Below are 14,479 nucleotides of genomic sequence, written 5' to 3' on the forward strand. Positions count from 1 at the left end.
GGAAAAACTGGTTAGAATGGGGGGGGGGGGGGAGATGTGCGAGTCTCACTTGCCACAATCTACAGTGAAGCTTTTTCTCCCCCAGGCAGAAAGTCTGGCCCTGTAACCCCAGGCAAGGGACAGAACATGTGCCTACTATCCATTACAAACTCATTAGCTCAGGCAGTGGAATACACAGACAGGGAGACTTTCATGATGCTTTCCAAATCCCCTTGAAGGAGCTGCAGACCCCAAGTTCAAAAGGTCCAGCACAACATCATCTGCTGACTACACTCGGCTGAAGGTCAGGAGTTCAGGGTCAACCAAAACTAATTAACCATTGTTCAGTTGTCAATAAGATCACACCGTTCACAAAATGATTGCTAGGTTTCTGAATACACTACATTGTTACCAGCTGTGTCGGTCTTGGGGTATATCAAGAATTAGAAGGCATAGGTTTAAGGTGATAAGAGAAAAGAGAAAAAGAGACCCAAGGGGCAACTTATTCCACATGTGTATGGCAGTTTGTTCCAGAGGAAGTGGCTGAGGCAAGTGTAATAACAATATATGACGGACACTTGGAGCAGTACATTGATAGGAAGGGTTTCGAGAAATATGGGCCACACTTGGATAAATGGGACTAGCTTAGGTGGGAATCTTGGTCAGCACAGACGAGTTGGCAGAAGGGCCTGTTTCAGTGCTCTATGACAGTTGCAAGAAGCTGACCTTTTATGGCCATCAGGAACTGCGTACTGCTATCGAACCAAACAAGACCTACCGTCTTGTGGCCTCTGGCCACCTCGTTTGCAGCTGCCTCCAGTGCCGCCCTGGCTCTGGCACTCAAACCCTCAGGCTCCACAAGTACCACCTTTCGTCGCTTGGCAGGCAACTGTGTCAGAACATCAGACTTCAGCCGTCTCACCATCATTGATTCCAGCAGGAGGAGTCGTAGTTCGAGCAGATTAGATGATCCAGAGTAGTCCCATCCCCATGGTAACTGTCAATCAAAGGAGAAAGAGAATGAGGCAGAGTCTCATTGGGTAGGGGAGGGGAGGGCTGTAGCTGGGTGATGATAGGGTGCTGATGAGAAGGGAGGGATGTTAAGTGAAAATATGGGAAATGCAGGGACAGACGAAGATATGGTTTGTGGTTGAATGAGGGGGAGGCGAGTACAACTCCAAAGAGTGGATGTGCAGAGGAAAAAAGTCAAAGGGCAAATTTAAGGTTACCTGCATCTGCAAAATGGTGAATTGGTCACACAAATCAAAGTAAATGCATCTGATTTAATAGCCACTGCAGAGACTTGGCTGCAAACTGACCAACATAGGGAATTAAACACAAGAGATTCTGCAGGTCCTGGAAATCCAGAGCGCACACACACAGAATGCTGGAGGAACTCCGCAAGTCAGGCAATATCTATACAGGTAAAAAAGACACACAGGTGACATTTTGGGCTGAGACCCTTTATCAGGACTGGAAAGGAAGGGGGAATATGCCAGAATAAAAGGTGGGGGTGGGGGAGGAGGAGGAGAACAAATTAGAAGGTGATAGGTGAAGGGAAAAAGTAAAGAGCTTGAGAAGAAGGAATCTGATAGGGAATGGGGACTGGAATTAAAATAGTTGGTCACTCAGAAATTCCGCTTTTTGCGGATGGAGCAGAGATGCTTGAAAAAGCGGTCCCCCAATTTACATTGGGTCTCACCAGTGTAGAACAGGCCGCATCTGGAGCGCCAGATACAGTAGACTACCCCAACAGATTTGCAGGTGAAATTAAGTATTTCAGGATTCATAAGATGCAAAATGGAAGAAGCAGGACACTTTGATGTGAAACAGGAGGATAAACATCAAAAAGTCTCAGTTCAAAAATCAGGTAACAGAACCAGTTTGGGTGGGGTTAAGAAATAGCATATGAAAAACATAGTGGGAGTTATATGAAGGTATCTGATCACTGCAGATGCAGAGTATTGTGTAAATTAGAAAGCACACAGCAAATGCAATATGTTAACCATGGGAGGCTTTAATCTGAACGTAGACTGGGCAAAGGGAATGAGCAGGTATGGTATGGCGGATAAATTCACAAAGTGTATGAGAGATGATTTTCTAGATCACTAGGTGGAGAAGCTACATTTTAGTCATGTAATGTTAAGGAGATTCCATTTTCCAAAGACATAGATGCAATTAGGTGACGCAGCCAAAAGGGCCTGTTACCCTGCTGTATCTCTAAATAAGAAACTGAAAGATAATTGATACAGGGGTAATGTTGCCCCTGGCTGTAGCATCTGGAATCTACAGTCTCCCAATAAGCAGTGACCTTTCACTGAGAAGAAATGACTGAGTCAGAAGATGGCTGATTTTAAGGGAATTACAGGATTATGGTTTCAGTACAGGGAAGATCAGCCATCATCTTACTGAATGGAAGTCTAGGGCAGCCACACAGACATCTTGTTTCTTTTATTATCACAAACTGATCCAACCTCTCCCTCACCTGCTTGGCGGCACAGTAACGCATTCCGTATTGGTGGAAGCTGGGGAAGAGGGAGGGACGGATGGCAGTGACTTGGCTGTACAGCTCCGCGGGTCTCGACAGTGCTGGTGTCCCAGACAACAGCACCAGCCTCCTTGCAGCCTGTGAAAGAGAAGTAAAGATATCAATGGGAATGTACAGGAAGCAACGCTCCTGTGCGAAGGACGCGAGGGAAGTTAAAGGGAACGAGGGGCGGCACAGTGGTGCAGCTCACAGATCTCCTGCCTCACACCTCCTGAGATCTGGGTTTGACCCTGATCCCAATACTGGCTGTGAAGACTTTGCACATTCTCCCTTTGACAGCGCACTCTGCTCATACAGTGCGGAGTGCTCTGGTTTCTTTCCACATCCCAAACACAAGTTAACTGGATGCTGTAAACAGCCTCATGCATAGCACATTTAGGTTAATCTGATGGGAACGTGACTCAGATGGTACAGCATGGAGACAGGCTCCCTGTCTCCATGCCCTCTGTTAACCAGCTTTATTTATACTACTCCTACTTTAATCCCAATCTTTATTCTTCCAACATTCTCACTGAGGGAATAAAATGGAGCTTGGTGGTCAGAGCGTATCCACTGCGTCAGAGAGCCCATTTCCATCCTGCATAGCTCTAAAACAGATCAAGGACTTGGGTCTCGTGTTCAGTCAGATGAACTGAACAAAGCCTCGTTTCCCCTGCCCTCAGTGAATGTGTATGAGCACAAAGAGGCCTGGAGAGTGTTATTATTTAAAACACACACTCTGCACCTTGAAGTAGTAAATGGCACCACTACATAGAAAAGAAAAAGGTCTCCACTGAACACCTGGCTGATATACAAACAAAGCTTAGTGAGTACTGTCTGGTCTGGAGCTGCATGTTGATACACATTAGACTTTTAAGTTGCAAAGTGAGGTTAAAACCCAATACTGATAAATCTCATCTGATTTTATTAACAATAGATTCCCTTTCCCCTTACAACCTCGGGAGATGGAGGTTATATTGGGAAGCTGAAACCTCGGAGGTTTGTTTCAACTTCTCACCACCTGTGTCTCATGAAGTCCAAGGCTCATACAGAAGCAGCTATCCTCAATGCAAAAGCCCACCGCAACATCAACAGTGCATCATTTATTTGTAATTTTAAATATAAAACAAATTTAAACAAACCCCATTAATGATCACAACTACATGGCCAAGTGGTTAAGGCGTTGGACTAGTGATCTGAAGGTTGTGAGTTCGAGCCTCAGCTGAGGCAGCATGTTGTGTCCTTGAGCAAGGCACTTAATCACACATTGCTCCTGCACATTTATAGCCCAGAGGCAGCAGTTGATGCAGTATGGACAAGACATAGGGAGGGGACGTAGTAGTAGTAGTGGTGGAAGGCTCGACAAGATCAAATGGGAAAGCCAGGGATCTTTGGAGAAGGGAATCAGTTCCCAGTGGATGGGAAGGTTGGGAAAATACCTGGAGAAGAGGAAGGGCAGCTTTGCATCGTGCAGTCTTCATGTTCTTCAGAAAATGAGACTCATCCTAAAAGACAAAATAGAAAATCATGACCTGAAGAAGGGTCCTGGCCTGAAATGTTAACTCTTTATTTGTTTCCATAGATGCTGTCCGATCTGCTGAGTTCCTCCAGTATTGTGTGTGGTGCTCAGACAGAAAATCAGTCAAATTCAAACTGCAGATTCTTCGCGCAAGACAGATAGTAGGAAAGAAAAGGGCTAACCCTCAAATTTTGTAAAGTTGGGTTATTTCAATAAGGAATATTGCTCCTTCTTCAGAAGCAGCAAGTTGGGACACAGCCTCAGTAAATTTAACGTGGTCTGCATATGAAATGAAAATCAAAACCTGCATATTGGAAATCTGAGAAAAGAGAAAGACTTAGAATCAGAATCACACAGCACAGAAACAGGACCTTTGGTTACCACAGACACAGTGGGCCATCAAATCCTGTAGTCTTCTATGGTCTGACAATTCAAACATCCATCTAGCTATTTCTTCATTATTGTTAGAACCTCATTGACTTTTCAACCACTATCCAGTTGTTGCAACATACACACTAAAGGAATCAGGGCATAGATTTGTGCAGGAAAGTGGTGCTAAAGTAGAAGACAGCTGAATAGTGGAGCAGATTGGAATATCCAAATGATCCACTCTTGCTTCTGGTATATTTAAGCTCTTATGACAGAGACTAATTGGAGAGCTCTTACTTTAGCTAATGCATTGAGACATACTCAAGAGATACCAGCACCAGTGAAAACAAGATGTGCTGAGTGACCTCCTCCTACATGAATCACACTGTAGGGAATTTACTGTGTAGGATCACACTATGCCAACATTGGCGAGATTGTGTACTCCACAATTCTCACAGTAGATGTTGCGAGATTCAGGGTCAGGACGAGTCTCCAGTTTGCACAGAACACATGCCAGGTGCCGTGCCTGACCCGATACCAGAGTAAATAGTGGAGAACAACTAAATGCACCTACCACAATGATGACCTGAAACTGTCTCTCCTTCAGCTGCTTGCTGAATTTGGCGAGCAGGTCATGGCTGATGATGTTGATGTTGGAAGAGGAGAGGCCATCTTTGCCTGTCATCACCACGTTGATGGTGTCAGCATCCACGGAGGGCAGCCAATGGCTGAAAGCCTACCAAATGATAATAATGCTCATCACCCAGTCCACATACTGCACTTGGATCAGATACTTGCAGCCTTCAACATGAACACGATATTAACCCAAAATTCAGTCCGCAGCAAGGCATTCACACACCAACAAGCCCAGAGCCCTGACCTCAGGGATCCACTGCTACAAGATGACATACCCAGGAATCCCCTGCAAATCACAAGACAAGATTGGGGATGTAGTGGACAGCGAGGAGGACTATCACAGCTCAAAGCAGGATCTGGACCACGTAGAAAAATGGGTTGAAAATGGCAGATGGAATTTAATGCAGACAAGTGTGATGTGCTGCACTTTGGAAGGACAAACCAGCATAGGTCACTGAGGAGCGCAGTAGAAGAGGTATCTGGGAATACTGATCCATAATTCCTTGAACGTGGCATCACAAGCAGATGGGGTCTTAAAGAAAGCTTTTGTCACATTGGCCTTCATAAATCAGTATTGAATGCAGGAGTTGGGATGTTGTACAAGGCAATGGTGGGGCCAAATTTAGAGCATTGTGTGCGGTCACCCACCTACAGCAAGGATATCAACAAGATTGGAAGACTACAGAGAAAATTTACGAGGATATTGCAGGGGATTGAGTACATGAGTTAAGGGAAAAGATTGAATGGGTTATGACTTTATTCCCTGCAGCGTAAGAGTATGAGGGCAGATTCGATAAAGGCGGTATAGATGTGAGGGGTACAAATAGGTAAGTGCAAGCGGGCTGTTTTTTCATTGAGTTTGAGGGAGGGAGGTAGATAGATAGATAGATAGAAAGAAGAAAGGAAATTATAGGGCAGTTAGCCTGACTACAGTGGTTTGGAAGATGTTAGAGCCAATTATTAAGGATGAGGTTTCGGGGTACTTGAAGGCACATGATTAAACAGACCAAAGCCAACATGGTTTCCTTCAATCTTGCAATGCAAACCTGCTGAAATTCCCCGAGGAAAGAAGAGACAAGATAGTCAAAGCAGAGTCAGTGAACATTGTTTACTTGGATTTTCAGAAGGCCTTTGACCAAATGCCAGGTGCTGCGCCTGACCCAACACCAGCTGGGTGCCCTGTAGCATATGTGGCTACTTATGAAAAGAGCCCGTGGGATTACAGGAAAAATACTAGCATGGCTCACTGGCAGGGGGCAAAAGACTGGGAATAAAGGAGGTTTTTTCTGGTTGGCTGCCAGTGATGAGTGGTGTTTCACAGGGGTCAGTGTTGGGATTGCTTGTTTTTATGTTATATATCAATGATTTGGATGACAGAATTGATGGATTTGTGGCCAAGTTTATGGATGATAAGAAAACTTCATTTATCCCGAAGGAAATCATTATTGCAAGGTTGCTCAGTCAGAAATATATACCTTAAGATACAAAATGATACAAAACATTGAGGTACAAAAAATACAAAATGTGCATTAAAAAGTAATAGTGCAAAATACAGATGTGCAATGAAACCATATACTTATATACTTGAGGAGGAGGAATTGTAGAGTCTTATAGCCACAGGGAGAAAGGATCTGATACAAAGATAGGTGGAGGGGAAGGTAATGTTGGTGAAGCAGGGAATCTGCAGAAGGACTTAAACAGATTGGGGGCATGGGCAAAGAAGTGGCAGATAGAATACAGAGTAGGGAAGTGTATGGTCATGCATTTTGGTAGAAGGAATAAAGACAGATTATTTTCTGAATGGGGAGAAAATACAAATATCAGAGGTGTAAAGGGACTTGGGAGCTTTCATGTAGGATTCCCTAAAGGTTAACTTGCAGGTTGAATTGGTGGTAAGGAAGGCAAATGCAATGTTAGCATTTATTTTGAGAGGACTAGAATATAAAAGCAAGGATGCAATGCTGAGGCTTTATGTATAAGACATTGGTCAGACCACACAGATACTGTGAGGAGTTTAGGGCCCTTTATCTAAGAAAATACATGCTGGCATTGGAGAGGGTCCAGGAGGAGGTTCACAAGAATGATTCTGGGGAAAAAAGGATTAACATATGAAGAGTGTTTGATGGCTCTGGGCTTGTACTCGCTGGAGTTTAGAAGAATGAGGGGGAATCTCACTGAAACCCATCAAACTTTGAAAGGCATAGATAGAAAGGATGCGGAGAGGATGCCTCCTATAGTGGGTGAGTCTAGGACTAGAGGGCATGGCCTCAGAGTAGAGGGGTGTCCATTAAGAACATAATTGAGCAGGAATTTATTTAGCCAATTGGTGGTGAATCTGTGGAATTCATTGCCACAGACGGCTGTGGAGGCCAGGTCACTGGGTATATTTAAAGCGGAGGTGATAGGTTCTTGATTAGTCAGTGCTTTAAAAGTTATAGGGAGAAGGCAGAAGAATGGGGTTGAGAGGGATAATAAATCAGCCATGATGAAATGGCAGAGCAGACTCGATGGGCCAAATGGCTTAATTCTGCTCCTATGTCTTAAGGTCTAGAGGTCACAGGTTAAAGATGAAAGCTGAAACGTTTAAGGGGAACATGGGGAACTTCATCACTCAGAGGATGGTGAGAGTGTAGAATAAGCAGAAGTGGTGGATGCATGTTTGAATTCAACATTTAGAGAAAATTGGATAAGAACATAGTTGGGAGAGGTATGGAGGGATATGAAGCAGCTGTGGATTGATGGGACTACCCGGAGTAACAGTTCAGCACAGACTAGATTTTTGTTGATTCTTTTCCCTTCTCACTCTCTGAGACATCATATTGTGAGCCTTGGACTAATTTTAAGGAAAAGTGACATGTGGAGTGGTGAAATGCCTGAAGAATGGCACGTACCTGTGCCCAGGTGAATCGTACTGAAGATGGAGCCACCACAAGCACTGGCCACTCTTTACGATAAACTGCAGCAATGCAGATCGCCTGCAGGGTTTTTCCAAGCCCCATGTCATCAGCGAGCAGCAAACGACCCTCTCGAGAAATCGCAAAACTGTCAAGACATAAAGGACCAAACACAAAATGCCAGGAAAGCCCGTGGAATTATGAGAAGATAACCACATACAAGACCGTAAGACTATGGATGAACCCGTTTGGCTTTCTGACTGGCAACAGCCACCCCGGCTTCTGACACTCTCCCTGAGTCAGGACTCAAATGGACAAAGACTCAGAGTCACACGGTACAGAAAAAGGCCCCATCACACCATCATAACCTGCAGCATTCTGCGTGGTGGTGATTAAGGTAACTCAAGCAGTGAATTCCACAATCCAAACACCCTCTGGGGTCAGAGTCAGAGTGTAGAAACAGACCCAATCGACTCCAACAAGGTCCACTGCACTCACTGTGTTGGAGATTAAAGTATCTCAAGCAGTGAATTCCACATTCTAACCATCTTCTAGGGTCAGAGTCATCACAAGGCGTAGAAACAGACCCTATCTACACTAACGTACAACAGTAGCGTAGCAGTTAGTGTGACACAATTACAGCTCGGGGTGCCAGAGTTCAGAGTTCAATTCTGTAAGGAGTTTGTACGTTCTCCCCATAACCATGTGGGTTTCCTCCAGGTGCTCCAGTTTTCTCCCAGATTCCAAGTTAGTAAATTTGTCATTGTAAATTTGGGCCAAAACCCTTTAAGTGTCAGCTTAAAATGTAAAATGTACTTTTTGTCATAGATACTGCCTGCCCTTGAAACATCAATACCTGTGAGTCTTAAGTTTTTGCTTAACATTTAGTTGATCAGTACTGTGCAAAAGTCTTAGGAAACGCTAGCTATATATCCGTGCCCAAGACTTTTGCACAGCACTGTAAAGAAATAAATAAGTACCCATATTTACAGCAATTCCACAGCATCCTGTGTATTGGAGATTCAGTGTATTCCACATTCCAACCACCATCTGGGGTCAGGGTCAGTTAAAGAATCACTAGCAATGGCTTTTCTTCCCACAGCTGCACTGTCACCCAGTAGGTTATTCTCCCAGGAACACTTTACCTCCCCTTTCCCCTCCTTCATCCTTTTTCAAGGGTCTACTGAAGATTAATTTTTACTCAATCACTCATCCCACCCATCCCACTCAGATCCTGTCTATTGCTTCCCTTTGACTGAATCCACATCAACTGAAGATTAAGACCTACTTCACTCCATCCCTCTGGAAAGGCATTAGGCTCTGAACCAATTTGGAATCGACATGAGAGAGATCAGCCTCTGGGATGGACGAAGGCTCTGGGCAGGTCTTTTCAAACTGGGTCAAGAATACCTCCAGAATGCCACGGGGCAGAGGCTCCACCTGCACAGTGGAGATCTTCGACAGTTCCTCAACTGGAAAGCAAAGCAAACTGTCAAGAAAACATTCAGATGCACACAGTCAAAGAATCACAGTGCACTACAACACAGAAATAGGCCCTTTGGTCCATCTAGTTGTGCTGAATTAATAAAGCAGAACGTTTCAGAACCTCTGGACATTTCAAAGCACTTCACATGGTAAACTGCGGCACAGAATCTGGAGCAACAATCTGCTGGTAGAACTCACTTGGGTCGAGGAACATCTGAGGGGGGAAGAAATGATGCATGGTTTCAACCTGAAACATCAACAATTCCTCTCCCCCACACACAGATGATGCTCAAGCCCCACTGAGCTCCTCTAGCAGATTGTTTGTTACTTCACATACAAAAGACAAGATGAAGTGTAGCCACTGCTGTAATTGCTAGAAAAACTACATACTAGTTATGTAGTTATTACATTAACATTTAATTAAACCAACATACATAAACTACATTAAATTACATTAACTACTTGTACTTTAATTACATTTAGTTAGTTAGTAAAACGAGCTATTTTATGCACAATATCGATAACATTTCCTGTTGTGCAGAGTTCCAAGAGTTATACAACATGGATACAGGACTTTCAGCCAAACAGACCGCACCAAAGATTCCCATCTAAGCCATTTCAATTTGCCTACGTTCAGCCCATGTCCCTCTGAGGTTTCCTATCCTTGGAGCTGACCAAGAGGCTTTTATGAGTTTTGTTTTGAGAGATGGTAGACGTGGTTCCCTGGAAGTGATGTTTCAGGTGACAGAAAGGTGAAGGCACATTTTGGTTTACTGGCCTCTATCATTAGGCCATGGAGTATAAAATTTAGGAGGTTATGTCCTCATCCTGTGATTGGTCCATATCCCTCCATTCCCTTCAGTCATAAATCTACCTGAAAGCCTCTTAAACTCCATCAGACTCCTGATTCCACCATTACTCAGGGTAACCTATTCCAGAGCACCTACCACTCTGTGTATAAATAGTGTGCCCCTCACAGCACCTTTAAACACTGCCCCCCCCCCACCTCTCCACACTAACCTTAAAAGCATATTCTCTGGTGTTTGACATTTCTACCCTGGGGAAAAGATTCTGACTGTCTACCCTAACTATTGCCTCTCAAAATGTTAAAAAAAAACACCTCTATCATGTCTCCCCTCTGCTGCTGTCATTCTAGGGAAAGAAACCCAAGTTTGTCCATCCTTTCCTTATAACTCATATTCTCTAATCCAGGCAAACCTCTTCTGCACCCTTTTCAATCTACACATCCTTCCTACTACGGGATGAACAGAACCACATGCAATACTCCGAGTGCAGTCTTACTAAAGCTTTCTATAGCTGCAGCAGGACTTCCTTACTCCTGTACTCAACCTCAATGAAGGCAAGCAAGCCATACGTAACCTTTCCCACTTTATCCACTTGGGTAGTCTCTTTCAGTGAACTATGGACTGGACCTCATGATATTAATAGGTCTGCCTTTAACTGTATACTTTCCCCTTTCATTTGACCTCCCAAAAGTACAACTCCTCACACTTGCCCAGATTAAGCTCTATCTTCCATTCTCTGCCCACATTCGAAGCTATTTTATAACCCACTGTATTCTTTGATAGTCCTTTCCACTATCTGCAACTCCACCAGTCTCGGTGTCATCCGCAGGCTCGCTCATCCACCCCCCTACATTTTCACTCACACCCTCAGTGGCCTCTTTATTAGGTACACCTGCTTGTTAATATAAATATCTAAGCAGCCAGTCATCCGGCAGCAACTCAATGCATAAAAGCATGCAGACACGGTCAACAGGATCAGATATTGTTCAGACCAAATGCCAGAAATTAGAGAGTTATCCAAGAGACTTTGACTGTGAAGTGATTGTTGGTGTCAAACAGGGTAGTTTGAGTGTCTCAGAAACTGCTGATCTCCTGGGATTTTCACGCTCAGCAGTCTCTAGAGTTTACAGAGGATGGTGCAAAAAATAAAAACATTCAATAAGCAGCAGTTCTGTGGGCAAAAATGCCTTGTTAATAAGGTCAGAGGAGATTGGTTCAAGCTGACAGGAAGGTGACAGCAAGTCTAATAACCACACGTTACAACAGTGGTGTGCAGAAGAGCATGTCTGAACACACTCGACATCAAACCTTGAAGTGGATGGGCTACAGCAGCAGAAGACCTCAACAGATTCCACTCCGGTACCTGATCAAGTGGTCACTGAGCGGATACATGTCACACGCCAGTACACAGCGGATGACTGGACCCTGGAGAGTATTGTGAACAGAGCAAAGTACAAGTACTTGAACTTCGCCTGTCTAATATTTTCCCTGAAAATATTAGTTAGGGTGGTGAGGAGACTGTAAGGCATGCTTGCCTTCGTTAGCCAAAGCAATGAGTGTAAGAGTTGGGACTTCATGTGACAGTTGTGCAGAGTGTTGGTTAGGCTTGCAGAACTGTGTGCAGTTCTGGTCACCACATTACAGGAAGGATACGATTGAACTGAAGCAAATGAGACGAGATTCAGAAGGACGTTAACTGGATTGGATAGGACTGGTCCTCAACCTTATTTATGCCATAGATCAACACCATTAAGCAGGGGGTCTGTGGACTCCAGGTTGGGAATGTGCTCTATAGCGAAGGAGGGCGAGAGTCATAGAGCCATACACAGAAACAGGCTCTTTCACCCATCTAATCCGTGCTGAACTATTCATCTGCTTAGTCCCATTGACCTGCATCTGGACCACAGCCCTCCAACCTCCTCCCATCCATGTACACGTCCAAATTTCTCTAGAATGTTGAAATCCAGACGATGTGCTCAAGGCAAATAAAAATTCTGAGAGACATAGAAAGAGATACAGCCAGAGTCCATTTCCCATGGTAGGGATGCCCAAGGCCAGAGGGCATTGGTTTAAAGTAAGAGGGAAGAGGTTTAAAACTAGCTTTTATCTGGAATGAGCTGCCAGAGGCAGCCATGGAATCTGGAACAGTAACAACATTTAAGTAGCAGCTGGACAGGTACTTGCATCAGCAAAGCATAGAGGGATATGGAATTAATGCAGACAAATGGGATAGGCATTGCAAATGGAAAGATTTGGTGGGTGGAAGAGCTTATTTCTATGCTTTACAACTGTGTGAACTTGCTGAAGAACTATCAGCACCCCGGCTGGGCATTCACATCCACAACTCAGATACTCCATGTTCTGACAAGCACCTCATCCATTGTCCTCTTCACTATCTACAAGGTACAGGGGATTAGCTGAGAAGAATACAATGGACATCAAGGAGGGGAAGGGAGGGGACCCTAGGGAAGGGAGGAGGTATTAGAGATGCAAGGATGGGTAAAGTGGAATACAGGTCTACATGTGGTACTCACCCAGCACTCTGTAATCCTCCAGGAGGAAACTCCACCTTCTCGTTTTCATATCTACAATCCAATAAAATTGATTGATATCAGCCCAATTCAGAATGAGCTTAAGAATAACCTTCAGGACCACGACAATGCAGAGAGAAAGGAAGATTAAAAATAAACTAATCTAAAATGAACAGTTGTGTCCTTATCATAAACAGAAGAGATTCTGTGGAAACTGGAGGAACTTAGCAGATCAGACAGCACCTATGGAAATGAAGAAAGAGTCGATGTTTTGGGCCGAAACCCTCCACCAGGACTCTGGTGTGTGTATTTTACGTTGGCAGCAGAAGCACAGTGACATTTACGGACTACCCCGCACAACCTTCACAGATTTAATTTGATGCAAACACATTCCACTGTATACTTCGATGTCAGCACCTCAACCTCCCCTACTCCAGGACCTCATCCCTCCTTGTATCAATCTGTACTACAACTCCCGTTGATCACCTCTCCACCTTCCTGAAAGTTCAGTACCCTGACGGAGACATTCCTGACACTGGCACTAGAGATGAGAACTACTGGTGGCAGAATTTCAGATGCTGACGAGAAGGTATAAAGGAGTCAGATGGATCAGCTGGTTGAGTGCTGTTGCAACAACAATCTTGCATTCAAGGTCAGTAAGACCAAGGAATTGATTGTGGACTTCAGGAGGGGAAAGATGAAGGAACACACACATCAGTTCTCAAGGGATCAGCAGTGGAAAGGGCGAGTCGTTTCAAGTTCCTGGGTGTCAACATATCTGAAGGTCTATTTTGGGCTTAACATATTGATGCAATTACAAAGAAGGCATGACAGTAGCTGTATTTCATTAGGAGCTTGAGGAGACTTAGTATGCCACCAAAGACGCTTGCAAATTTCTACAGATGTACCGTGGAGAACACTCGAACTGGCTGAATCACCACTAGGCCACTGCACAGAATGGGAAAAAGACTTCAGAAAGTTGTAAACTCAGCCAGCTCCATCATGGGCACTAGCCTCTCCTGCATTCAGGACACCTTCAAAAGGTGATGCCTCAAAAAGGTGGCATCATTCATTAAGGATCCACATGACACTGGATATCACAAACAAGAGAAATTCTGCAGACGCTGGAAATCTAGGCAACACACACAAAATGCTAGGGTAACTCAGCAGGCCAGGCAGCATCAATGGAAAACAGTACAGTCGATGTTTCAGGCTGAGACCCTTCGGCAGGACATCGACTGTACTTTTTTCCATAAATGTTGCCTGGCCCATTGAGTTCCCCCAGCACTTTGTGTGTGACACTAGACATGCTCTCTCCTTATTACTACAATCAAGGGGGTACAGGAGCTTGAAAACACACACACACAATGTTTCAGGAACAGCTTCTTCCCCTCCGCCGTCAGATTTGTGAATGGACAAATGAACACTACCTCACTATTTCTTTTAATTTCTTGCCGTCATTTATTTTCTATCCTATTATGCATTCCTATACACTGCTGCTGCAAAACAACAAATTTTATGACACATGCCAGAGACATTAAATCTGATTCTGAATCATTCCAGAGTCTGCAGAAGTACCTGTCTCTTCCCTTTACTGACAAATCTCCCACCACTAATGCTTGTCTATGCTCCTCCATCCTCCGCTGTGCATCAAAGCCAGCCGTGGTACTACAACCTTACCAGCCACTGCCATTTTGACTGTGAGACTGTTCCCCTGACAGTATCCAACATGC

The 14,479-nt window shown here is 44.3% G+C and overlaps 1 protein-coding gene across 1 annotated transcript in view; it reads right to left on the bottom strand.

The window, feature by feature from the left end:
• Positions 1–14,479, bottom strand: part of smarcal1 (SWI/SNF related, matrix associated, actin dependent regulator of chromatin, subfamily a-like 1) — a 50,785-nt gene that overhangs the window by 21,495 nt on the left and 14,811 nt on the right. Inside the window, exons 4-10 of the mRNA XM_063051490.1 lie at positions 12,750–12,800; positions 9,213–9,396; positions 7,922–8,072; positions 4,969–5,130; positions 3,946–4,011; positions 2,465–2,605; positions 758–976 (exon numbers count right to left, since the gene is read on the bottom strand). Coding sequence (XP_062907560.1) covers positions 758–976; positions 2,465–2,605; positions 3,946–4,011; positions 4,969–5,130; positions 7,922–8,072; positions 9,213–9,396; positions 12,750–12,800 — 974 coding nt within the window. The remainder of the gene's footprint in view (positions 1–757; positions 977–2,464; positions 2,606–3,945; positions 4,012–4,968; positions 5,131–7,921; positions 8,073–9,212; positions 9,397–12,749; positions 12,801–14,479) is intronic.

Source organism: Mobula hypostoma, chromosome 6, assembly GCF_963921235.1.
Source record: "Mobula hypostoma chromosome 6, sMobHyp1.1, whole genome shotgun sequence".
Lineage (NCBI taxonomy): Eukaryota > Metazoa > Chordata > Chondrichthyes > Myliobatiformes > Myliobatidae > Mobula > Mobula hypostoma.